At 42.6% G+C, this 27,081-nt stretch overlaps 1 protein-coding gene across 1 annotated transcript in view; it reads left to right on the forward strand.

The window, feature by feature from the left end:
- Window positions 1-3,837: 3,837 nt before the first annotated feature.
- The window catches only part of PIK3AP1 (phosphoinositide-3-kinase adaptor protein 1), a 40,492-nt gene continuing 17,248 nt past the window's right edge, over window positions 3,838-27,081 (forward strand). The window contains exons 1-7 of the mRNA XM_039554161.1: window positions 3,838-3,973; window positions 9,682-10,098; window positions 21,199-21,347; window positions 22,188-22,332; window positions 23,851-23,993; window positions 25,118-25,250; window positions 25,938-26,134. Coding sequence (XP_039410095.1) covers window positions 3,961-3,973; window positions 9,682-10,098; window positions 21,199-21,347; window positions 22,188-22,332; window positions 23,851-23,993; window positions 25,118-25,250; window positions 25,938-26,134 — 1,197 coding nt within the window. The 5' untranslated portion in view covers window positions 3,838-3,960. The remainder of the gene's footprint in view (window positions 3,974-9,681; window positions 10,099-21,198; window positions 21,348-22,187; window positions 22,333-23,850; window positions 23,994-25,117; window positions 25,251-25,937; window positions 26,135-27,081) is intronic.

The following is a 27,081-nucleotide window of genomic DNA, read 5'->3' on the forward strand; positions in this document are numbered from 1 at the left end:
CCCTCAGCAGCACAGCACAGCCCCACAGGGCAGGCAGGGCTAGGTGCTGATAACAGGATTCGCCGGTAGTCTCAGGAAAGACGAGCTAAGAAGCGGCTGAACTCATGGAGGAACGTACTGAATACTCAAATCTATACAGGAACAAATTGAGTTGGTAAAAGTAACACCGTGATCCTACAGCGACAAGCTATAAGAGAGAGACAGAAAGGGAATTTGAGATAAGGCCACCTGCAATATAGACTTGAAGGGTTTCAAGGCTGGAGATAGGGCATGAAACACGTATAGCTCAAGTAAATGCTGAAGACCCAGGCCTGAGCTTAAGTGGAGTTTCTGGACCTATAGAAAAGGGGGGATGTGGAAGCCCTAGATGAGGCTGAGCATGACAAGCTTAGCTTAGAACCCTGATAAGGATGAGATTTTATTCACCTGTTGTATATTGCTGTGGCTTTAGCCACTTTTCCAGGAAAGTTTTTTTCTTGCAAAACTGAAGGTTTGCTCTGATGGATGTAACTTTCTATTTCTGCCTTTGTTATGGATGGCACTTTCCTTGATTTTCTGCTATAAAGGTTGCTGAGGGCCAAGGAAGAAGAGAGTCCTGTGTTTAGTGTCTAGAATTAGGGCTGCCAGGGTCAACAAAGCAGTGGTAGGTAGGCAGTGTTTTGCTTTTTACATTCCCCCTACCTAGCCCTCTGCATTTAACTGTTTCCAAATATTGCTGTTCTGCGCTGTGTGGGTGTTCCGTCCCTCAGTGCCTAATGAGCACACGCAGTTGGGTGGGCTCTGTTCTCAGCAAAGCATGCCTGTTGCTGGTGTTTCTGGAAGGCCCCATGTTTGCACTCATGGGGAAGTAAAAGTCAGCTCTTGTGATATTTTGTAACATTCATTTTGTACAGGTGCTGTAGCCTGTGTTGCAGAAAAGAGGTGTTCAACTGAGGCTTGGTTAAATATGTTTACTTGTTTTTGAGATGCCTCTGACCTGCCCTGCCCCTGTTATGTATGGAATAGCATAGGGCTGTGTTGCAGAAAGAGAACTGTTTGTAGGAGCTAATATTGCTTAGTTTTTGTACTTTCCCTCTACAGTAACCTGCAGCTGCAAGCTTCATCTGCAAAGCTCAGCAAACTTTTGTGCTTTTGCCTGCATTAGAAAGGAAGAGATGCAGCTTTTGCTGGTAAACTACTGCTACTTTAGTCCTGCTGTCTGCAGTAACTGCTGTGGGGAACCAGGGAAATTACTGACTGTGTTTGCTTCACTGGCTCATTCTGCTTCCTCTGGTTAATAAGTATCTCCCCCTCCTGCCTGGCCTTTGCCAGTTATGTCCATTCCCTGTGCTGCGTGGCAGCTTCTCTTCAAAGGTGTGTGGCTCTCTAGGTGTGTTCCCCTGTGTTGTGCCTGCAGCTGTCCAGATGACATGGCAGGGAAAGCCATTTTGCTTTTGTATTCCCCAAGGCAGTAGTAGGAAATCCCAGGATCTAAAAAGCAGGCAAATTCAACTGATTTATGTTGCTGCTTGTGAATTCCTTTGTTCCCCTCACCTACTCCTGTAAGTCTTTTCAGTCCTCTCCTTGGCTGCCATATCTCTTTTGCTAAGGCTGCAGGGAGAGTTATGCAAAGGATCTTTTTAATATTACGGTGACTAAACTGCCCCCAGGACTCGAGGTGAGGCTGCCCCAGTGCAGAGCAGAGCGGGACAATCCCCTCATTGCCTGGCTGGTGATGCTGTGCCTGATGCACCCCAGGACATGGTTGGCCCTCCTGGCTGCCAGGGCACTGCTGACTCACGTTCGACTTGCCATCAACCAGGACCAGCGGGTCCATTTCTGCAGCACTGCTTTCCAGCCTCTTATTCCCCAGCTCATCTCAGAAGAGAACATTTCCATGAGAGGTCTCTAGCCTTTCCGCTCTTCGTGACCAAGAAAAAGTGAGGAGAGAGAGCATGGCTATTCAAACACTTACCGAATCCTTTCCTTGTTACCCCTTGTAAGTACCTAGCAAAAAAAAGCAGTGGCTCCAGAAAGAACAATTTAGTCCCTTTTGGACAGGGATAAGACAGACCCTTGAGAATAATGCTGCAAATGCAGCTGTGTTCATATGCTGCAGTGAACTGAAGTGAGGAAAGACTTGAACAGTCAATTTTGGGCAAGGTAAGATGAAATGTTCCCTCTATTTCCCTTTTTTTTTTTCTTAATTATTTCTTTAGGAGATTTGTAAGTGTTTCTTAGCCTAGTGTTCTAGGGTGTGAAGAGGCCTTTGCCTCGATTTGTCATCTGAGTTTTTAATTGGAGATTGCTGAAACAACACGCTAGCAGTTATTTTACTTAAGCTCATTTGTGGAGGCACATTAATTTCACTTTAGAGCCTTGGGAAGTTTAAATGCTAAAGTGGTTTCCTGTGGGCTCTGCATCGATTAAATAAAATGCAGAGTATCCTAAGTGGCACTGACAGACATGGAGAAGTCCTGTGGGTTCCCACGAAGCTGGAAGCTGACTCTGCTAACCTTCTCTGTGATACTGCCAGGCTTTAAAGAAAGAATTTAAAAGCTTATTTCATAAGAGCATGTTGAAATTCTCATCTAACATCAGAGAGATGATTTTGTTTTTAACTTTTTATATTGGAAGTTAGAAGATACACAGCTTAACAAGGGAAATAATGTGGAGCAGTCATAAAGTCATACGTGTGCTGATCCATCTGTTTTAATAGTTCTTAATATATACTTGCCGTTCCATAATAGTAAAAGAATTTGCCTAGAGACTCTAGTTTTCAACTGGTTAACTTTTGTCTTTCACATAAATCCCAAATAAGTTCTGTATTTGCACACTTCTCCAGTGCCCGTGTGTTCTTTATTCTAGTGTATATTTTGGGATGATTCCAACAGGAAAGTTACGGTTTCTTCTTTGCATACGGGGAATTTCTCATAAGGCTCTATCATCAGGAAGTGCTTTTTGTCCTAGTACTTCCCTATTGTGAGAGCAAAGACTTTGGTTTTGGAGGACAGGCAGTGGCAGAGTTTGTAAGCTTAAAGTAGGTTTTGAGTAAAGAAAGATTTGGAGGTAACAAGAGAATTTGATGAACTTCTAAGATAGATTAGTGTAAAATAGTTGGTTCCTTTCTGCTTGTAACCACCTCTCTTCTAACATTAGTGGTGACATTAAGCTGCATACAGAATGTCCACTGACTGCTTGGGAATGACTGCCTTGACTGGGAAGCCAGGTCGTAAGGGGTCTGCTTTTGCTGTGCTGAAGTGCATCAGTGAAAGATCTCGCCGGTACAAGCGTTTTTCTAAGTTTGCAAAGGAATAAGCTGAATAATTTAGGCAGAATCTGTTGCTTTGTCTTCAGTGACAAAATTACTAAGTTGAGTCCTACTCTCTGAACAATAACAGTGTCCTTCCACTGCTTATTGCCTCTGTACTCAAACGTGGGCATAGTCTTACAGAAACTGGTAAACCTCATTTGAAAGACAGCATCTTCTAGATGAAAACACAGAACATCAAGCTACTTCATTCTGTACTTGGCTTCCCCCTAGGAATTTTCCTTGCTCATAGAAGACACGACAAAACCTAAGTTAGGGATGAGTATAAAGCAGGTATCAGTTCTTTTCCAAAACTATTGCTCCAGGTTTCTCGAGACCACTGTATCACTGTAACACAACTTTTCCTCGTTATAGCGCTGTTTCCTCGGCCACCTATGGAATACGTGATTGGGGCCAGCTGGAAAAGGCAGTTTCCCTGCTCGGAGAAGAGTTCCTCCGAGTACTGGGAAGGCGCCGCACGGCCGGGCAGGAGCAGCCCCGTGTCCGGCTCTGCAGGGGGCGCCGCGGGCGGGAGGCGGGGCCGGGAGGAGCCCGGAGCGGTGTCCTGTGCCGTGCCGGGGGCGAGGGAGCGGCCGCGGGGGGATGGACCGCGTTGCTGCGCCGCCGATGTGAGGGAAGGGGAGCGGCCCCTTCCCCGCCAGCCCCGGGCCATGGCGGCCCCCGGTAGGTGCCGCGGCTGTCGTCCCGGGAGCCGCGGGGAAGCGGCGGGGCTTCTCCGCCCGGTCGTGCTGCGCGGCGGCGGCGCCGGGGTGCGCTGCCCGCGCTCTGCCCCGCTGTGCTCCGGCGGGCCGGGGCTCTCCGCAGCTGCCCCGCGCCGAGGTGCCGGTAAGCGGAGCGTAGCGGAGCCCTGCCCGCTCCTCCTGCGGGGCGGTGCCGCCGCGCGGCTGTGCGCGCCCCTGGCGCTCCGCTGCTGGGGAAAGGGGAAGGGGGATCCGCTCTCCGAGTTTAGGGAACCCTGGCGCTCTTCAGAGCAACGGTGGCTCCTTTGTTCGTAGCCGGGCTGCAGCGCTTTCCAGCTTGCCTTGCCTCACTTGTTTGGAGCTCAGGGCAGCTGCCGGCAGAGCTCTCCTGCGTCTTAAATGCACTTCGGCTTGGCAGATCAGCGAGCTCTGAGGGAGGGTGTTCTGTAGAGTAATTTGCCCATATCCGCCTTAACCACTTGCATGTTTTTCTGTGATGTTTTATAAAGAAGACAGTTCTTCCTAAATACGACTTTATACTTCAGCACCACTTCCTTTTGGGGGCATGACTTGGTGCCCCTTGCCAGAGTGGCACAGGATCACAAGTTGAGCTAGTTTGCCGTAACTGAAAATGTTTTAGCTAACATATGTGCAGGTTAAACTACCTAGACTAGAGCTGCAAATCAAGGGGAGAGAGGTTGAGACTGTATTGTGTAAGTCTTCCTAATGACCAATTTTCAAGTTCCTCTACTTGCAGAGAAGTGTATGGGTTTTATCTAAAAAAGGAAAAAACGTGCCATTCTCAGGGTGTGAAGTAACATTTGCGTTTCATTGACGCGTATCTCCTTGTGATGTAAAAATAAGCTAAACGGAGGCCTCGGGAGACTTGTGGGCAAAACTACTTTTCTCCTTATAAACAGAAGGTGATTTCACAGAGACCCTTAAAAATAGAACAACTTTACATTAACGTATCGTAATGCAAATCTCTTGTTCCTCTCTGTGAAGTTTGGTTTGCAGAAATTTTATCTACTTTGATTCTGCTATTTCCTCTTGCTTCTTTGCAGCATTTTATTTAAAGTGAAGGTTTTCTATTCCAGTCGAGGTAAGAAGTCTCACTAGAATGTTGATAATTATTGCATGTGATCACTATTACTTTGCATCCCATGAATGTAGAGAATGTGTTTATTTCATCATACATCACTTAAATACGTACACTTCAGATACTGAAATGTGGAAGGTGCTGAGGACTTCTCTTAGTGGCCCACCAGCAGTTTCTATCACCTTCTGGAAGTGCTCTCTCTTTTAAGAATTTATTAAGACACATTGGGTTGGGTTTCCTTTATACTATAGACAGTTGTCTTTCATGAAGTGTGAATTCCCATCTATCAAGGATTGGTTTTTTGGACAGCAATATTTCTGTATCCTCCATAGATATGAATCCCAAAACACACTGGAACAGGTTATGTAATGTCTTTCTTATGAAGTCAGAATTGGAGGTGGATTTTTTCTAGCAGATGAAAATAAATTGCTTGCCACTGTGTATGATCATCTGAGTGGGAGTAAAGGATTTAGTCTCAGTTTTTCACCTGGTCTGTGGACAATGAGGAGTCATGATCTACTTATGAGAGGTATGTGAAAGATGACACAGAAAAGCTGTGTATTATTAGAGGCCCTGAATATTCCTTATGGGACCCACAAGTATAATGGAAAACTTCATGATCTGTAAATTGAAAAAGGGTCAAACCTTTTGGCTTATGGAATGAAATAATAGATAATAACAGTTGATAATGTAAGATGTAGTCTTACCCAGAGCTAACATGCCAACTTCCCACAGTATTCTTTAGCTATTTTAGTGCTAATCAGAACCTTATGATCGGCCATAAACCACTATTGCGTGTTTGCTCTGAACTTGAAGATCATCACCTTACTACTTGCAGACGTAGTTTGGAGATGAGCCTGATTTGTTTGCTTCTTAGAGAGGGACTGTGAAGACATGACATGGTCATGCATACTTCTATTCTCTTGCCATGAGCGTAGGTGATTTTTATTGAATTGTTTCATCCTCTTCCATTCTGTGTGCAGTTTGTAAGCTAGGGAAAGCTTTGTATCATGTTGTTTGTGCTGTTTAATCTGTGGGGCTTGCACTTCAATTGTAGGTCTTGCCATTTCTGCGGTACTGGTTTGTAATCTCATCAGTTTGTTATCGTTCCTGTATAACGAAGTGTGCAGCTAAACACTGAAGAGGCAGTTACAGCTGTAAAGCAGTCCAAAGGTTATGGTTTATCAATGCAAACTGCAACAGAATTGCACCTTCATGATTTTCCATGAAATAAATAAACATGCCCTGCATTACTGTTAGTGCTGACATTTTGTAAACAGAGGCAAAAGTATTTTTAATACTCTAAGGAATCCAGTTACAAGGTATTGTTAAAATTTAAACTAGATCCCACCTGAAAGTGGGAAAGATAGTCTTGTGCCAGCCAACCATTTTTCTTCATCTTGCTATTGTATATAGTGTTCATATATTTCTTCCTTTAATTGAAGACTTCATTGTGTTTATTTTTCCAAAATGAACCTGTCAAAAGCATTGTTAAAGCGTTCATCTAAGGGCAGGGTTTAAGGAAATAAAATATTTGGTGTTCACCAAAGGATTTCCCTGTATGTATACAACAGGCAGAGTATACATCGTGTTTTGAACTGTGCTCTGTGAGTTTTTCTGATGTGTGAAGAATTGTGAAAAACCTCCCTGAAATGTTCTGTATTCCATTTATTACACTTTTCCCTGAGGACTGGGCAGTAGTTGGTGCTGCAAAAGGAGCTATTTGGTTAGACAAATAATAGCGTCATCCAGGAAGCTGGATGTGTGTCATCCTTCTTTTAAAAGAGAATGTTGCAATTGAAGTTGTTTCTAGATTTTTCTGGGTTTTTTTGGAAACGGTCCTAATGCTGACTTAAGCTTATTTAGCTCTGCAAGACCCACTTCCAGTATTTTTGCTTATGAACATAGAGCATTACTTTAGCTCTACAAGTGGAGTCAGTAGTTTTATTTCCCGGTTCTCGTTTTAGGGGCATTGTTCCTTGGTTTCTTGTATACGTGTAAAAGGCTGTAGGAGCTGAGGTAAGAAGGCCTGAGGAGAGCTGGCACAGCTCTGTTAAGGGGAATGGTGCTCTTGTAGAGCAGTGCTAGCTAGGAAATCAATACCTTTCCTAAACACTAGTTGAAGTTTCTTCCTGCTGGATGCAAAGGTTGCATTGCTCTGGCAGGAAACTTGGAGTAAGTCTGTCAAGTTTGCATCCTTTATCTACATATTGGAGAAGGAAGGGATTCCTGGATACTTAGTGCCCCTGCAGTGCAGTGCATGTTTAAATTCAATGGGTCTTCCACCCTGTCTCTGAGCACAGCTGCTTCCTTTAATTGAAAGGCTGGAGAAGGGCCTGTTGTCTCACAGGTATAGCTGTGGAAGCTCTGTGCTTCTTAAAAGTGAATGATAGGATTAGGTGTTCCATTTTACAGAATGTTAAAATACCCAGGAGGCCACTACTGATTTTTTCCAGAGGCTGGAGGTGGGACTGCTGCCAGAGAGCGCCAGGGTAGGACTTCAGGAGCTTTGGGCACACCTCAGAGAGTCATTGTGTGGTCTCCCCATCTGTTGAGGTTGGGCTCAGTGGGCCATGGTGCAGTGCATGGGCTCCATTCTCAGCAGACAATTGTGCTGTCCTTTCCCACTGTACTGCATGTAAATCAGTACAGGCCAGTGGAAGCAGAAGTCTGTGGTACATCTTTTCTAGAATAAAACTTGAATTCTGCTGTGTTTTCATGTTTTTGCTCATGTGATTCTGTTGTCTTTGCCAGGTGGTGGTCAGCCACCATCAGTGATATTTTGGCAATAGTGGTGTGCTCGCTGGTGTGAAAGCCACCATCTTTCACAGCAGTTCTGCACTCTCAGGATTTGAGTCCTGAGGACTCTGCTTTATGAATTTGTTGGACCGTCTCCTTTGGGAACGCTGTCTCCTACAAGCCTCCATCTGGGGTTCAGGAGCTGTATTCCCTCACAAATATGCAGCTGTCCTAGTGAATATGTCAGCACTGTACTGTCCATGTTCTCCATAGCTAGGATATCATCCTTTCACTGCTAGAGACTTCCTTGTTTATGCAGGTAACTAACACTACTGGTCAAGCACGGAGAACATCTCCATTCTTTACTTCTCTACTGTATCACTTCTGCTAAACTATAGTTTAATGCTGCTAACTGTATAGTTTAAGGCTGCGGTCCCTCAGCCTAGACATTGTTTCAGCCTTAATTTCTTAATGAAGGTTCTGATGAAGGTGGTAGAACAAAGTCTTCAGAGGCCGTGCAATTTTGGTTGAATTTTTCTAAGGTGACTGCAAAACTGTCATCTTCAGTTCTGCTAAATTGACTCTGCAGATCCTCCTTTTGGATGCCAAATTTTAGGTATTGTTCTCGGCTTTAATTGGAAAAATTTGCTTGCTTCATGATGGAGATGGGTTGAAAATGTTGACATTTCTAAAGAGTCAAGCTGGAATTAGAAGAAGACAATTTGTTAACAAGATTTGAAATGCTCAGCTCTGAAATTTAGCATGGGACCTGAGCTGTAAACCTCAATTTTGGGTAAACTTCTTCACAGGTAAATGGAAAAAATAAATTTAGACTTAAAAGTTTCCTTGAGATTGGTGGGAGAGCACTGCATCATATCATACTGGTTAAATTTGCATCTGCTCTTCTTAGCAAGCTGGTAACATTTCTAAGTGCTTTTGCTCCAGCGCACAGAAATGCATGAATCTGTAAGTAGAAGCTGTCTCTAGAGAATTACAGAAGAGGTCAACTTTGATGAGCATATTTTGGTCTGTGTTATGGCCACCACTATTGTATTAGTTCTTTCCCTCTGAAGAGTGTTTGTCATTCCAAAATTGTTGGGAAAACTTTCTGTGACAGTTTTGAGGAAGGACTCTAGCATGGCTTTGCGAAATGTCTGAAGCCTGAAAGACAGAGTGGCTGTGCTGTGAGCACTGGGGCTGATGTTCCCTTAGTTGCATGCATAACTTTGCAGGCAGTTTGCTTTCTGCTGCAATGAGAGCAAATACCTAACACCACGGGGGGCCATAGTGACTTCCTGTAAGTATTGTGTGACCTCATTTAAATAAAGGACTTTGTTATTTTTGGTGTGCTGTTTGGTGTATGCTCCACTTGGGCATGTAATGATCTGCAGTTGTGTTGCAGAGATCCTATAATTGCCTAAAATTATTGTAACTTTGTGTGAAGGTGAACTCCCCTTTTCAAGCTAGTTTGCTTTGAAGGTCTGGTTTTTGTGGCTTTTTTTTTCCTATCAGAATGCTTTAAATCTGTAAATCTATGTATAGTTTGTTTCACTTGAAACTACATAGGAAGTGCTCTTCTTTGTATAAAGCATTTCTCTTTATATATAAAGAATGAAAAAACTACTTAAATTTAGTGCAGTAGATGCAAGTAGGAGTTCATTCACCCTTAGAATTGCTTTGTGGCTCAAAACAAACACCTCTTTTTGGATAGAACTACTGTTCTTTTGAAATGCTTTGTAGTTTCTGACAGGAATTATAGGGACAGTGCTCTGGGGTTTTTTGTTGCAAAGCTGTGGGTCAGTTCATGGTTTAAATTTAATCCTTTTCCCTGTGATCATCTTGCACCTGTACAGGAACCCCTGGAGAATATGATGTACTGATTGTGTATGCAAGTGACGCCACTGAATGGTGTCAGTACCTCCAGAACCTCTTCCTCTTTACTCGGCACATTCGAAAGCATCGGATTCTGAGCTACCAGCTGGAAGACAACTCCACCATCTCCCACCAGGAGCTGGACCTGTTCAGCCGAAGTCGGAGTATCATCCTTTTGCTTTCTGCTGAGCTGGTGCAGAGTTTTTATGTCCCTCACATCCTGCAGAGCCTTCAGGAAGCTTTATGGCCCCCGTGCAAAGTAGTCAAGCTGTTCTGTGGTGTTACAGACTGTGACGACTATTTGACCTTTTTCAAGGACTGGTCTCAGTGGCAAGAACTCACAAATGATGATGAGCCTGATGCTTACCTTGCAGCTGTCGAGAAGGCTATTTCAGAAGGTAAGACCATAGCGAGGAGTTTCTGGTTGGAGGAGGGAGATACATGATACTGTTTATTCTTATTTTAACACTGGTAATGTGCTTTACTTAAAGAGCAAACTAAAGCAAATTGTCCAAACCTTGTAAACTATAAAGTTGCATAGGCAAATTTTTCTATGCCTGGTCAGTTGGTCCCTAATTCAGGAGAGATTACCAGCGACTCACAGAGAACTTCTGAATTTGAGGTTGTCTTGGATGCCGGGTTTTGACAGCAAATTGAAAATGAAAACTTTTTACATTTAAAATTCTGCCTGTAAATATTGTACTCTGCAGTTTATTGACCCCAATCAATGGAAAATTGTCTTTTAATTATTTAGTTTAAGGAAAAGAATTATCTTTTTCTTCAGACTTGTTTCTGTCATATCAGAACCAAAATAAGGTCTAATATGTATTCTCTAGCACTGGACCTAAAATCAAGGATGCAACCATACTGGCAACAGATCACTTTTCTACCTATGATGAAAAGGCAGAGATTAATTAAAGAATTGCACTGATGGCCTTAAAAATAACCTAACCAGTCTGAAAGTGATACCTTGTAATTGCAGAGGACTTACTAGCACAGAAGTATTAATGGCTGGAGACTACACAAGCCCAGTGTCCTGAGTTTTAATTGATTCCAAACTTCCCTAAACTTCAGAAGAGTGTGTAGAATTCCTTTTGTATAGTTTCTGTTGAAATGAAGGTGGAGAGCTCTGGGCAGTCATGCTGGTCCAGGTATTTTTATGACATTGCCATAGGTAGGGTTATAGTATTCTTTGTCAGCCTCAGCAAGACTGAAATCCTGTGTTTGCAACTTGGTTTAAGATTTATCTCTATTCTGTGGCATAAATGAGGCAGTGTGTCTAGTGTTGTGTGCATAAAGATGCCTTATACCAGGATAACAACTTCAGTAATCATGATGACAAATTTGTCACAGGAAAAATAAATTTTAAAAGTCATGATCTTGGCTGAAACAATTCCCCTGAAAAAGATTATGTAGGGATTATGCTGAAGGTGTCATTCTGAGGTAACCAGGTCACAAAAGGTATTTGTTAGTATGTTTTAAAAATCTTCATAAGCTGAAGTTTGCATCTCCTTTTCATGTACCTCTAAAGCATCTTGTTTTCCCAATGCTAGAGCTAAACCAAACCTAGAGCTAAAGTAGTCTGGCTCCTTTGCTTTCAATCTGGAAGAAGACAGAAAACAGTGGCTGAACTTTTATACTCTGAAAAATAAAACTGAACGGAGACTAAATTAGCCTGACACTTTCTGTCAAAAGCAGGATTTAGTTACTGTTTTCCTCCAAACTTGGGTCTAGAACACGGAACCAATATTTTATTGATTTTTAGTATGCTGTTCAAAATTGGGGAGATTTAATAGTGTTAGTGGCGTTACTAAACGTACCTGAGGACTGTCAGAGTTATTTTAGGCCAGACTAGGGTAAATTCTAGTGTAGTTGGAGAGTATGTGAGAATACAAAGGAAAGTTGATTCTGATGTCTTTCCCCAGAGGCAGCTCTTGCCTTCAGTCTTGCTGCATTCTGAGCAGCAATTTAGTGGGCTGCCTGGCTCTTTAGTTGGCTTGCTGCCAGACATCTACTGCAAAACTTCTTAGGGTAAGGCTCTAGAGTCTGACTTCTCACAGCTGGATGTAAAGTCCTTTTCCATCTGTGCTGCAAGTTAGCATGTGCTGAAACAAACTGTGCTTTGGCTTTATGTAGATGGTGTTTTGAAAGGAGTTTGTGCTTTGGATTTTTGTTGCTGTTTCTACATTACAAAAAAATCAACTTATTTTCTGTTTTCTCACTTTAATAAGCATAAATTGATCTCAAACTCCATTGTATCTAGAAAACACTTGACTGAAAGAAAAAATTTAAAAACTAAGCTCATTTGCTGTGGAGTCTGCTGTAGCATGTTCCAGATAGTTTGGTATGCAAAGATGCAGAATTTCTGGACTTCTGTTACTGTAATGGCAGTCATAGCTGATGTGGCTGTCACTTGCATGCCATGTCAGGCTTTTGGTTTGTGCACATCAGAGCAGTTGCAAAGATGAGCCATGTGCTGTCACTCTGATTCTTGTGAAGGAAGAACCTGTTTAAGATGGGCTGCTTTCATGGCCAAAGTATTTGGATGAATGTATCAGATCCTACTTCTGCATGGGGAAAAAATGACTCTGTGACCTCTATTGTGTGATTCTACACAAGTTTTGTGAATGGCCTCAAATGCAAATGTTCTGATTTTTCCCCTGAAGACAGCCCCAGGTGCACATAGTTCCTTTTTTGGGTGAAACTGTGAAAACTTTCTTCTTGACTGGTAAAAAAAAACCCTGCTGTATGGTTTGGTTGCAGCATGAGTGACTTAAAGTATTTGTGACAACAGACCTCTCCCACTGAGAAATACAGCCTCTGCTCTGGTCTTAGTTAAGTCAGAAGTTAAGTTTTCCTGATTAAGGCAGCCCTTAATTTTTACAGCACTTAGCAGAGAAAGTTCGTGACCATATTTGAGTTGGTTTGGGTCTGGGTGTCTTCCTCTGGGAAGTAATTGTCTTCGCATGCACTCACCTGTACTTCTAACAGCAGTGTCAGTACACACTGAAAAACTAGGCCTGATGCTAAAATGACTCAGCTTCAGTTCCTAATTGCTGAATCCTGAGCTAGTGAGGCAAATGGTACAGGATGCAGTCAGGGCAAATTCTTCTCCAGAGGCTGCACACTGGCCCTGTGCAGGCTGTGCTGTTCCCTCTAGCACAGCTGTTGGCTGCGGTTTGGTTAGGGCATCATGGGAACATGACACCCCCAGACATCACATGCTGAAACCTATTTTAATTTTTATTAGTTTAGTATGAATTCAGAAATGAGAAACACTCAGCCTTCTTGAAAACTGTGTGCTGATGCTAACTCTTGCTCTCTTGTAGATGGGGTATTTTTACTTCTTAAGTTTCTCAACTCTGGCAAACTACAGAGCACATAAAGGTTTGCGTTTGCAGGTACTCCTGTTATCTGTGGGGAAATTTTTCAGACTATGCAATAACTGTGCTAAGGGGATGGAAATCACAGAATTATTAAGGCTGGAAAAGATCTTCAAGATGGAGTCCACCTACTAACCTAACACTGCTAAGCCTACCACTAAACCATGTCCTTCAATACCACATCTACATGTTTTTTTGAACAGTTGCAGGGATGGTGATCCCACCACTTGCCTGGGCAGCCTGTTCTGATGCTTGACCACCCTTTCAGTGAAGAAATTTGTCATAGTATCCAATCTAAGCCTCCCCTGAAGCAACTTGAGGCTCTTTCATCTTGTCCCATTGCATGTTGCCTGGGAGAAGAGATCAACCCCCACTAGTCTACAGCCTCTCTCAGGTAGTTGTAGAAAGCAGTAAGTTCCCCCCTGAGTCTCATATTCTCTACATTAAACAATCTTGCTCAGGATGTCTCTGTACACACCAGCTCAGGTTCAGCAGAGTATAGTCACTAGTCAGGGTGCAGTGACTAGCCTGCTACTTAACCTGCCTTGCCTGGCTTGTGATAGCTCTGCTGTGAGCATTGAGCAGCTGGGAGTCTGAGCCACACAGTCGGAGTCAGTGACCTTTCCTCATGTGTTCTCAAAAGCTCAGTTGACATTTCAACTGCTCCAGTTTATTTGTCCCTACCTATGTTGTTTTGAAGCATTTCTAATTTCCCTCTTTAAAAGTTGGCATTTCCAAAGCATTTACTAATTAATCAGTGGCTTTGATCTTTCTGTCCAAGCCATCTCTTGTGGTTAAAAGCACAGGGAAGTCCACATCTGCCAGAGAAGTGCTAAGGAGATAACTGAATATGACAGCAGCTGTGAACTGTGCTGCTGAAGGACAAGTGCAACCTTGGCTGAGCAGAGCTCTTGTGCACTGGAACACACAAGAATGAAAGATGAGTAATGTCGGGGTCTCCTCCCCCTGCCATGTAGCCCTGGGAGAGGGGCCCTGAGGGCACAGACACCAGGGGCTCGCCCCGCTGTAGCAGAGTACCAACAAACTTTTTGTGAAATAAGAGGGTCAGAAGTCGGTGTAAAGAATTATATGGTGAAGGTGGAGGGCTGTGGACAGTTGGAAGGAAGATGAGAATTTTTTTTGAGCTTTGTAGATCAGGAAGAGCTGAAATGTTACTCCACCTACTGAGGGGCTCATTGAGAGATGCCAGAGACAAAGGCAATAAGCTTTTTTGAGAGGGAAATGGCATAAGAAGAACCACATAAGCTGTATAAGTCTTCCTCCTGTTCATGTCAGAGAATTTAATTAAATTCCTGGCTTTCTTCTGTTGCACTGATGAAACCACAAATGAAACTTGGGAGCATATCACAGAATCATTCAAGTTTGGAGGGACCTCTTGAGATCATCTAGTCTAAACTTTCTGCTCAAGCATGGTTGGATAAAGCAGGTTGCCCAAGACCATCTCCAGTTGGGTTTTGAATGTCTCTGCGGGTGGAGGCTCTGCAGGACTTCACAGCCTCTCTGAGCAATCTGTTGCAGTGTTTGACCACCCTCAAGACTAACAAAATGTTTTCTTGTATTCAGATGGAACTTCATGAATTTTAGTTTGTGGGCGTTGCCTCTTTTCCTGGCAGTGGGCACTAAGGAAGAGTCTGGCTCCCTCTTTTTCATTTCCTCCTATCTTAGCAATATAAGATTCCCCTGAGTCTTCTTTTCTCCAGGCTGAAGAGTTCCAGCTCTTGCAGCCTTTCCTCTTATGAAAGATGCTGTGGTTCCTTAATCATCTTTATGGTCCTGTGCTGGGCTCAAGCTGTAAAGATAAAGCAACCTTGGAATAAGCTACTCAGAATTTAAGGTCATGTTGGACAGATGTTCTCAAGTGTTTCTCTACCCAGGTAGATGAAGTTGTAGTACGTGGGAGATTCCTTTCAGCTTTATGCTTCTGTAATTATTTGATTGCTTACTTTTGCTAATAGCTGCCATTTAGGGCTAGGGACCTAAATTCACAATGTATTTTTAACTTTGGCAAGAACTGCCATGTGTTGTTTACTTCTGGGTCTCAGTGCTCTGGGGAGGAATATGTTCTGAGTAGTCCTATCTCCATTGCATCCAACATTTATTTCTGCCAGCTTATTGGAGTGGCCTTGAAGACATGAGGTGGTAGCATGCAGTTTTCTCTCCCTCCTCTCTGAAGGGGTAAAATTAAGTGAATTCTTAAAACTTGGATCAAGCAGTTAAAATAGTCTTTCCAGCTGCAGGATTGATGAATTGTTTGTCATCAAGGTGTTCCATGAAGTCCCAGTTTATTTACATAAAAAGCAATACTTCATGGGTTTTCTTTCATGGCAGTATAAAATTCAAGCATTGCTAGCATAGGTGCCTACTAGTTTTCTAAACAGAAACAATGAAATGATAGCCCAGAAATAGTAAAGGACAGAAACTGTTGTGGTTAAGAAGCTCCAGGCTATAATAGTCTTTATGCACCTTGTAAATACTAATCATATTTCTCTGTGGCTTGTGGTTCTGACAATCTCCTCACAGGTTGCTTTATGGTGATGTCTAAGACTAATTCTAGGTATCTGCTAATGAGAACTGCAAGGCTTTAAGACACTTACTTAAAGTAAGAGCCCCGTGGCCATCACTGATCACATTCAAGTCTGGAGCAGCTGAAGTAATTTCTGAAAAATCTTGGCAGAATTATGTGGTCATGCCAGAGATGCTTTACAGAGCAGGTCTGAAAAGATGTATGAAACAGAATTTAGGTTATTTCACAGACCTTTCTTGTGTGCTTAGCTGTTTTGCTTCCAGGGTTGTAAGATTTTCATGGCTGTTTGTTATTACTTCAGAAAACTTTTGCCATGTTTTTCAAAAGTGACTTGAGAATAACAGTGTAGCTTGAGTTTCTCAGGGGGAATTTCATCAGTGGCATAGGCTGACCTTAGCATGGAGTGCTGCAGAAGAGTGTCTGCCTCATTCTCCACCTTTCATCTGTCTGGATGATCGGGTGTGGCATTGAACTGCAAGGGTGATATTCCAAGAGAAATGATTTGAAGGAGAGGGAACGCGTGACTGCCCTTTCAGTAGTAATGTGGCCTTAGATCTACTGAAACCACTCATAGAACCACACCTTCAGTCAAACAGTGATGATCTGGTGGGGTGTTTCCAAACAGCTGCCCAACTCTCTGAGGTGGAGTTCCAGGTTTTTAGGCCTTTGTGGGGACCGTCTTTTCTGTCATGCAAGCGTTACGCATTGTGTTTAAATTGAAGCAAGGATGTACTGAATGAATCAGCAAGTTGGATGTCCATGTTTCTTACCTGTGGCTTCTCAGGAAGACTCGAATCAGTGATGAATATGTGATTCTTGGCACCCTTGAAAGTCATAAGAGGCATGCGTATGCCTTGTCAGTATGTGTTGTCTCTTTCTGCCAGTGGAAGTGAACTATTCCAGCCTCTCTTGCTTGAGATTTTGGTCATGTGCACAATGTCTGTTGTCTGGGTGGCTAGAACCCTGCTTCTTCCTCAATGTCTTCCCTGTCTCTGTCCTGTTCCGTGCACCCGAGCTGGTTTTTTAGGTTTATACACTTGATCCAGTCACAGATTGACCACTAGACCTGCAAGGCACTTAGCAAAACTTCACATAGTGAAATACACCTTGTTTCCTTGATGGAGGATGAGAAATAGTTCCTTGTGGTTTCAAGCTTTGCATGACATATGAAACATGACTATGCTCTTTGTAGAATTGAAAATCTGTTTGTAGGTGCTGTGCTGGTAGATGAGCTGCTTGGGGTGAGGAGTTTGGAGAGAAGGGGGAGATGTCCCATACGTTATTTGTTCTGTATGGACAATTTTACAAAGTCTTACATTTTCATGTGTTTTGTTCTCTCTTGCTGTTTTTCTGCACGCTTCTCTCCACTCAGTTGAAACGGGAAGTGTTGCTACAGTATAACCCAGTTCTGAGGGTTTATCACAAGATGTTTCCCTGATCAGCATTTATCTCGTTGGTAAAGCAGGGGCTCTAATGTTAGCATGATGAAAGATAACATTCCCTGCTTTCCCTGTACTTGTCAGTACTTTGTCTGCTTCTTGAAAGTGTAGCTGGAATTGCTCTGGGAGACTTAATGTCCTTGTTAGCACTTGGGAAAGGATACTGGCAAATTGCAAGCTTCAGGTAAAAGCAGCTCTCCTTGATGGTCTTCCCTCTTATTCCAGGCATAGTGAGATGAAAGTCTGAGGCCTTGTGAGAGCTAATTGTCTCAACTGGTTGATGGACAGAATGGGAGGTGTTTACAGATGTCAGCGAGGGGCTGGTCTGCACATGCAGAACTTGAGACAAGCTGTTGCCCAGTTGTGCCATTAGCATTAATATCCGTGTGACAGAGTGATCTGGACAGACTGCTGACTTCTTCCAGGCATTCACATGTCTTGTGGTGTAAGAGCTGACTTGTGAGAAACCACAGCTGTCGGCTCCATGCCGATAGCCCACCAGCTTTGCCAGGAGGAAATGGACGACGGGGTGGAGCTGTGTGTGCTCTACAGCAGCAGGTCAAAATAACTGGCTGCTTCATATGAGTTTCTAAAGCTGCTAAAAGGCTCTTGAAGCACATGTCCATGCCTATATTTTCACTGGGCTTTTCCCTGGGGTGAGTTTCTGCAGGACAGCTGTGCAGGGAGCTCAGCAGGGCAGGCAAGAAGGGTGTGGGGCTGCTCTCTGCAGCTCAGCTGCTGGTGCATCCTGGAGGGGGGCATGTTCTTCAAGGGGAAATGTGGTTGGGTTTCTTGGACCACATCTCCTCCCCTTGCTGCTATTCTCACAAGTGTTTCGCAGGCTGTCAAGTGAGGCCTGAGGTAGCCTCTGTTTGAAGGGGAACAGAAAGGGAGAGCCTTTTATGACCACGAGCTGTTGACCTACGGCACATGCTCATGGAGAAGCTTAATTCAGGTATTCACTTAACTTTAATGAGTCTGTTAATCTCCTCAGTGATGGCCTCTCTAGCCTGGGTATTATTGCAATGTTATAACTGCTGAATCTGTACATGCAAATGGATTGTCATTACTCAAGTATCTTAGTGAGTGGGAAACCTGATCTAACAATGCTTTAGAGCATGGATATTATCAAATGTAATGGGACAGTTTCCTCTTCCAGTGCTTGCATGTTCATGAGTCAGTCACTGGCACATGATTGGAACTTGCAAGATGAATCATAGGATCACTTCACCGTTTATGTGGGAATTTGGTACTTCGAAATTTCAGTGTTTTCTGAATGAAGAAACAGATGAATAATTCATACCTGAAACTCTGAGTGCCTGTTCCTTCAGCTGTTAATCCAATTACTGATTAACACTGCGTACTTCTTCCTGTATTACCTAACAGCTCTGTGCTCACATGACCTCCGGGCAGTCAACTCTGTTACAAGAATGCAGAAGTGCAATGCCAGAACTTCTTAAAAGCTCTAGTTATTCTTTATTTGCTAAATTGTTTCTAGTATCAAATAACACCGTTAAAGCAGAGGGGCTGGGGGCTTGTTCTCTCCTTGCCTCCCTTCTTATCCTTGCTTACTTGTGTATGTTGTAGCTGCGATCCACAGCTTTGGTTTGATTTTTCTCTGAAGAGGACCACATGTTGGCCAAGTGAGGTAAAAATTACCACACTAATCGTTCCAAATTGCGTTGGGGATGAAGTCCTGATATTGGAAGTCAGGATATTGGCAAGTGTCCATTTGTGCGTATGTTGCAGGAACATCAGTGTGTTGCTGTGTTTTGGTCATCATTGGCTCTCTCATCTGCTGGGAGCTTAGTCTTTCTGATTTAGTCATATTGGAAGTAACCAACAGAGGTTACAGAGACACTATTCTAGTAACAATTGCCTCTTCTCCCTAAAAGACAGGGCATCTTGCTCTGCATATGCTGAATACTTGATGCAATAGCTATCGTATAAGCGAAGGATGTGGGACCAGTGCTTTTTCTTCTGTATGCAGCAGGGCAGCCTGGCACTCCGAGGTGGGAGTAGTCCATGTTTCTCTACAAGAAGGGTTCCCAAAATGTGTCTGGTTCTTGCAGTTGATGACTTTGAACAGTATGAATTGAAATACTGAGTTAAGGACAATAATGCCTCAGTTAATTTTTTCTAATACTTGGTACTAGTCTGAAAATCCAGAAGACCGCCTTCAGCCTTGTGTCAAAGCAGTTGCTTAGTTAAATCTTCAGATTTGGTGCAGTATTAAAATCTGTTTGCTAAATTACATGTACTGTTCTAGGTTTGTTTAAGAAATGTTGATATTAGTGGTCATGCCTTACTTGAACTTCAGAGCTGCAAAGTTTTGGCTCTCTTCTTTCCACAGCAAACATTGAAGCAGCAATCTACTTGTACTCCTGTGAGTAGGCTTATTTGCCATGTGGAGAGATTCACATACTTAGTTAAGTGTGTGTGCACCACAATTTGTGGAAAAAAAATTCAGCTGAATGATTTGCTAAAGTTCTGTGGCTTAAAACTTGTCTCCTGAAAGCAAGGTTGATTTAACATAATTCCTAAAATCTCATTTATATTTATAGAAAATACTTTTTTAAAAAGTGTGTAACAAAGCACTACAAATATCCTAAGTTTAAGTCTTTGGTGGTAATAATAATAACACTGAAGAAGCCTAGATTAAAATTCCTGACTGACTTCTAGCTTCAGTTTGAAACTAGGAGGACATGAACCCCTAATGGTGGCCTACTTATAGTAACTTTGGCTCTCTTGATTTGTGGAAAATTGATGTGCTTGGAGATTGGGGCATTCTGAGTGAAATCTGAATTCTTGGCAGCTTCACTGTAAGGGTGCCACAGGTTTGACAGCACAATTCATCACTTAGGTCTTTCTCATCAGGACTGAGGATTTTAAATAGAGTATTTCTTACTAATACAAGAACAATGACAGTCCAAGTCTAAGATTTTATCTGGAGAATAATTTGTACTACTCTTTAGAGATGTGTTTTATACTAAGTAGTAAACAACACAAAAGTTTCAAAATGTTGTCTTAAATCCTTGACTGCTCCACAGTCTTACAAGGTTTGGAAAATTCTGGCCATGGGAGATAGTTTTAAGAAATCATGGTAGTCTTCTGACAAAATGGAGTCGGTGACTTTCACCCTATATTCTGGGAGATGGGGGGGGGGGGGGGTGGGGAGGGTGTGTGGGAATGATGTAAACCATGTGAATCAAGAAGTAGAAACTAGCTAAAAAAGGGTTCTGTACTAAGTAGATACATAATTGTCTTTTGTTTCCTTTCTCTAGATAAGAACAGTATTTCCTGGCAGGGATAGGTAATCTGTTTTCATTCTGGCTCGGTTTTTTTTTTTTTCAGCCAGTGATATCAATTCAGTTTGTTTTCACTTCTATCAATATCCGTGCTGGTTTGGGGAAATGGGAGTGAGAATGTTGTTTTGTACACATGTATTGTAGGCTTACATGTCTTTATTCTGCTCTTGATTATGTTTAGGTAAAATGCTGTTACTTTTCAATGCAAAGGTTCTGGTACTTTTCAATTTCACTCTTGTATAGATACTGGAGCTTATGGTTCTTGCTCCAGGAACTGAACCCCTTCAGACTACTGCTTCATGTTTTATTGTTTGATGCAGTAATGAACTTGGAAGCTGGGGTAAGCAGGATTGAGAAAACTAAAGATGCTACTGAAGTGACAGAAAAATTGGTTTTCCTCTTTTACTTTAGGAAAGCAAGACTAAAGGCTGCTGCCCATCCTACAGTGTATCAAAGTGCTGCTTGAGTCAGATGAGTTCAGATGCTGATCATTCTTATATTACACATTCACATGCTAATTTTCCTATCTAACATCAGAGGGGACTATTCAGCTCAGCAAAGAGTGCCATTGTTGTTTATTCCATAAGCATATTCAGTGCTACTCTACTACTTTTATGTCTTTGTGAATTTCCCCCTCAAATCCTCCTAAGGGAAAAAAAGAGGAAACTAGTTTCCCTTTCTTCAACTAGATCCCCATTTCTGAGCATTACTTTGAGAGGAGTAGCAAGTTCCACCCCACTGCCTTCATGGCTGTTTTTCAGGATGGATAGACATTTTCAGCAAAGGGGAGTGATGTAACAGGACTCTGTATATTTTATTTTAGACTCAGGCTGTGACTCTGTGACTGATACAGAAACAGAAGACGAGAAGAATCCAGTTGACTCCCACAGACTTGCCATGAGTGAAGAACATGAATCATCCAGGAGCACTGGGAACTGTCCAGTGGTGCAGCCCAACCGCATACAATGTGGGGTACTGTATGTCCACTCCTTGGGCTATGTTCTTACTGCTGGTGCAACCCGTTGTGCTGCTTTATAACAGTCAGCTTTACAGGCCTGGAAATTAGTCCTGAATTCTTCTGTCACCTTCCTGCTCAGTCCCCTGTCCTCCATGTCCCTGTTTCATGGGCTTGGCTCCCCAGGCCCAGGAGTAGCTTGGTAACATGCAGTACTTAGTGCTGTCTAGGCTGTGGTGTCACTTAATGACTGTCTCATTAACACAGCTGCTTGGCGTGGGTGTTGTGAGACAGGTTCACACTCTTCCCTTCCTCTGTTTTGGTAGCAAGTGGAGTAAGGTGACTGCAATGAACTGACTATCTCCACAGTCAGGATCCAGTCTAATATGACAGTTCTGGTGTATGCCGTGCAAGTGACTCTGAAAAGCTTGGATCATGGCTTCTTGTCTGAAAAACACCACTTTTTAGTATAGCATCTCCTCAGATGGAAAGAGTCTAAGTTTCTTCCTTTTGTTTCTGTTTAGAATGTGACTGTGCTGCTTAAGGGAAGAGATGGATAGAGTTGAAACTGAGTAATTTTATAAATCTAGCCTTAATCGGTTTATAAATCTATCTAATAAATCTGGAGTTTTATGAGTTTAATACCTGTATTTATGCTGGTGCAAGCTGTAACAGAAGCCACCTGCCCAGTTAGTCTGTGACTAGAAGATGCTCCTGAAAACAATTCAAAACTGTGAAAATTATAGATGGTAATTGATGTGTTAGTTGCAATGAGAACAAAATCCCTAGAAAATGGACTTAACCAAGTAAGTGTTTTTATGTTGTGAATCTGTGTGTTGTAATGCCTTTTGTCTTAGGTGCAGACAACGGTTTATATTATCATGAAATGTAAACTAGATGGTGAAATGAAAACGGAAGTTAAGTTTTCTCCAGAGAATGCATCCTCTGTGTGTGTGGTGGCTGAGATGGAGAATGAGTACACAATCTCTGTGAAGGCTCCAAGTAAGCTGGACTGAGATTTTTTTTTGTTCCCCCCCTTCTCTTTCCCCATTGCTTCCTTTCTGTCTCAACCTGCCTGTCCTGAGAAGTGCCAGAGGGATAAGGGTAAAGGTTGCAATGCAGAAAAACCTGAGTCTGGAAAATCTTGAACTTGCATTCTTACCCGTGATACTTTTGTGATGAGGAACTGAGGGAGACTGCTGCTTGTGGGCTCTGTTTTCCCCTCAGCAGCAGTAGGGTTGCAGGGTGGAAACACCTTGCTGGGAGTTCTGAGAACAGATTGCACTTCGAACTTAGCTGTATGTTATGACCACCACCACATTAGCATTGCCAGGGCACCAAGAGAGAAGGTAAGTGCCAGTAAATAATTACATGACTATAATGGCATGTGCTTAATGTGTAATGATCTCTGTGATCAGAGCTGAAACTATTTATTCTGGCTTGCCTTTTAATTTAGATATGTTCTGTCACTCTAAATATTTACATTTACAAAACTGAAGGTTGTCTAAACTTTAGGTTCACTAAACTTTAAAAGCATGATTTCAGAGCCTTAAAGATTGATATTATTTTCCCAGCATTATTTTGTTTCATCTACTTTGGTCTGTCCACTTGAAGAGTCACTGTGCCATTCTCTCTGAGAATAGAGACTAATAGTCATTATAGCAACTCCCATAAAGTCAGTGAAGTGGGTTGATTTAAAGAAGGTGACCTCACCAACACATAAAGGCTTAATTTAATCTGCCTTAAGTCAAGACTTATGATATAAACACTGACCTGGAAACTAACTTGTAGTTTGAATTATAAACATGACCTTCACATTGATGGAGTGTACAATGTAAGCTCTGAAGTTTCTAAGAGTAAGAGAAATAATGTTTAATTCCTTTGTGTTATTAACTGTTTCATCATCTCCTGAGTAGTTAACAGGGAAAGACTAATTTCAGTGGGATTCAAAATATCTGTTTCAAAGAGAAAGTTCAGACTTACAAATGTGCACTAGACAAAACATCAAGAAGCTCCAAGGTGCAGGTAGAAGATAATCCTGTGCATGGGTAGAGTTGCAAAGCTCGAATTCCTTTTAATTGATTTTATTCAGAAACTAGTGAGGCTGACAGAGGTTGCAAAATCCCTAGTGACTTTGCTGATTTCTCTCCCCTTCTTCCCCAGCTCTTTGTATTTATGGTACTGCTGTATAGACAGCTCCAGAGAAGCCAGGGGTGGAGAGATGAGAGGCTTTCTAGTTTGAGGTGGAATACTTTTAACTGGTCCAGTCTACTGTTAGCAGAGAACCTAGCAGGTTATGTGCGTTGACATAGCTATAAAGAAGGTAGTTCCAAAGTACTTTCCTACCTAGTGTTCCAAGATCATGACTCTTTTCATGACTCTTCATGAATTCAATATAGCAGAAACTGATTTGGTATTCATCTGGCGGTATATCCAAACTCCTCCTGTTCTCACAGTATGTCATGCAAACTTATGCCCATTGTTGGTTCTAATGATGATTTTTGCTTTTTCTTTTCAAAGATTTAACCTCTGGGATAGTGCCTCTGCAGATATATTCAGGGGACTTGGTGGTGGGAGAAACAAGTGTCACTTACCATACTGACATGGAGGAAATCAGCAATCTGTTGGCTAATGCAGCCAACCCCGTACAGTTCATGTGCCAGGTAAGGACTTTAGCAAACAGCTGCTTTGGAAACCAGCTCTTTCAGCGGCTAGACAAGTGGGCATAATCAAAAGTGCTTGCCATGAAGTAGCTCTTCTGAAATGAAGAAATGCAAGGTTATTTAGGGATTTTCCCCTAACTCTAATATCCCCTTTTATTGAAAGCATGGATTTCTTTTCTGTCTCTGGAGCACATAGCTGGCTAAGGTGAGTCAAGTTATCAAACTAAGAAGAAAAAATGCAGTCAATCAACACTCACCTTGATGACTTCAAAAGATTGGAATGACAGAATTTGATATAACAGAAAGTACCATAAAAAAAATTGTTTTGGAATTTGTACCTAGGCATTATTAAAAAAGATGTAAATAGTAGCAAAGATTCATATTGTCTGGAGGAAGCAGAGTAACAAAATGATTAGTTGATTCTTAGCACTTACTTTTTCAATACAGCCACTCAGTTTTCTTATTCTGTTTTGCCCAAGTGGGGTACCTGAACCCTATTAGAGGGGTAAAGCTTGCACGAGGAAGTTTTCCGCTATGTTGCCCTGTTGCCTGCCTGCATGTTCCTGATCTGCCATGTAGTGGAGGCCTACAGAGTAGCCTTGTTAGTCACCAGTATACCTGGGGAAGGGGAGACTGTGTTTCCCTCACTTTTTAGTTCAAGTTTTGGAGCAGTTGGTACTGGTTGATGCCTCTGCTTAGGGAATGTGCATGCTTCCCTGTGGCAAAGAACCAGTTCAAAAGCCAAACCCAGAGAGTGTACCAGAACAATTCAAAATGGACTAGTGCATACTTAAAGCAGGAGTGACATTTAATTGGAACAGTTTCAGAAGTGTATACCTGCCAAGAAAGCAGGAAGCAAGTTTTCTGTGCTTCCAGTTGCATGAGTGACTTTCTCATTGTGCTCTGTCTTGTGGAGTGTACGGTTCTCATCTGCTGAGCTTGATGATACTCTCTTTCTGCACCAGGAAGCTATCCAAGTTCTTTGCTTGACCTGAACATTTCTACCTTCTGTATTTATACCTACTGTTTTCTGACTGTGTTAAATAATAAGAACACCATGTAAATCTCACCTTAACTGAATCCCCAGACGCTACCAAACAAAATCACTTTCCATTTATCTGTAGGCCTTTAAAATTGTGCCATACAGCATAGAAGCCCTGGACAAACTGTTAACTGAGTCACTCAAGAAGAACATTCCTGCCAGTGGTCTACACCTGTTTGGAATCAACCAGCTGGAAGAAGAAGATATGACAGCAAGTAAGTTTAAAGACTTCTGGTTTATTTTTAAGTTTTGTTTGGATCAGTGGTTTTACCTTGAAGCACCTTAACACTGCAGTGTGTAGTACCTGCACAGGCTGTCTCAAAAATCTTGGATCTCAGCCAGAAAGTGAAATTCCTGATGATGTCTATAGAAAGGGGATTGCCATTTGAGTCAGGTGACCCTATTTTATTGCATCCATCATTCTTACTTCCCTGCACTGTGGCAGATGCTGCTATGTAGACAGCTTCAAACCAGAGTGAAGAGATGATGCTCCCCAAAAGTCTCCTAGGTTTTCTGCTTTGTTCTTCTGTCCCATGTTCCATTTCTCCATAGCCCAGTCCTTTCCCCCAAACCCCATAACTCTAAGGTACACAGTGGGCACTGAGCAGTTGGGTTGGTATGCAGTCTTTTTGTAATGACGATCTACGAAGTCCTTGCAAACCTGTGGTCCTACATACATTTAAGCCATTACAGCACCATATTCCCCACTAAAGGTTATAGGACTTAAGTCTGGAGATGCACTAGATAATTCGTGCAGTTAGCTCAATTTTGAAGCCATATATATACATTTCAGGGTTTTCACAAGTGCTTTGGTCTGTGTGTTTGCCATGTCTGTTTCTCACCTACTGGCTCTGTTGCTACTAGAGAAAAACTTAGGTCCTAATGGGCTCCTGTTCTCACAGATCAGAGGGATGAGGAGTTGCCAACCCTGCTTCACTTCTCTGCAAGATACGGGCTGAAGAACCTTACTGCCTTGCTGCTTACGTGCCCTGGAGCGCTGCAGGCCTACAGTGTAGCCAACAAGTATGGCCACTATCCAAACACCATAGCAGAAAAGCATGGCTTTAAGGATCTCCGCCAATTCATTGATGAATATGTGGTAAGAGGAAGCAGAGCAGCATTTCTGCCTTGTTCCACACTGGGTGCAGGCTCTGGCACTGAGCTTGGCACTCAGTGTTACTTCAGCAGGAGTGACGCGGTGATAAAGCGTGCAGTTTGTTGTGGTAGGGTGTAGACCACAGATGTCCAGCCACACTGAAAGCTTTCAGCTGGAGGGTTAGGTGTTTCTCTGGAGCCAGGGATGTTCCTGGAGCTTTTGCACACAGCAGAGTCTGCCATGCTGGCTTCCTTTCATCCATCCATCTAATGAAGTTTCTGCAGGGATGTGGTTGGTGCCTCGTGTACTCTTCTAATTCTGAGATCCTGGGAAAACAGCCCCTTCATCCGGCTTACTTTAGGGAGTAATATGGGAACAGAATATGTTTGGGAAGATACAATCTGAGGTGCTCTCTTATTAGTTGTAGTACAGTCAGGATTCCTTACTAGCTCATTCACAGCTGATCTGTGTAGTCTGCCTGTTCCACTTGATACCTATTTCTCCCTGCATTGGTGTAGCTGTCCATTCCCTATTTGTTCTATCAGTGATCCCAAGTTGCAATTCATTTTCCTTTGAGCTAACCCCACCCCCAGAAAACAGCACTCTGACTTTTACACATTATGACATGGACCTGACTCCAGCTGCACCAAGCAATTGTTTCTGTACAGTACTTGTGTATGCATGGAGTTCATCCTTCTGTTTCAATTTGAGCTGTTTCTGGCCTGTATGCTTCAAAATAATAAGGAGCTCCTTGACTCAGATCACATGAATTCTATTTGCCTTTGATTTAGGTTGAAAAGTTGTGTTTAATTGTCCCTAACATTGTCTGAATGCTGGGTGATAGATCTGCCGGCTTTAGTGTGGTTCTAATGCCAGCTAATTATAGTAGTGTTTAAGCCTATTTAGGAGGCATGGGTAGTTCTTGTACTTGGGCCTTGCTTCTTGACATT

Source organism: Corvus cornix, chromosome 6 (genome assembly GCF_000738735.6).
Source record: "Corvus cornix cornix isolate S_Up_H32 chromosome 6, ASM73873v5, whole genome shotgun sequence".
Taxonomy (NCBI): Eukaryota; Metazoa; Chordata; class Aves; order Passeriformes; family Corvidae; genus Corvus; species Corvus cornix.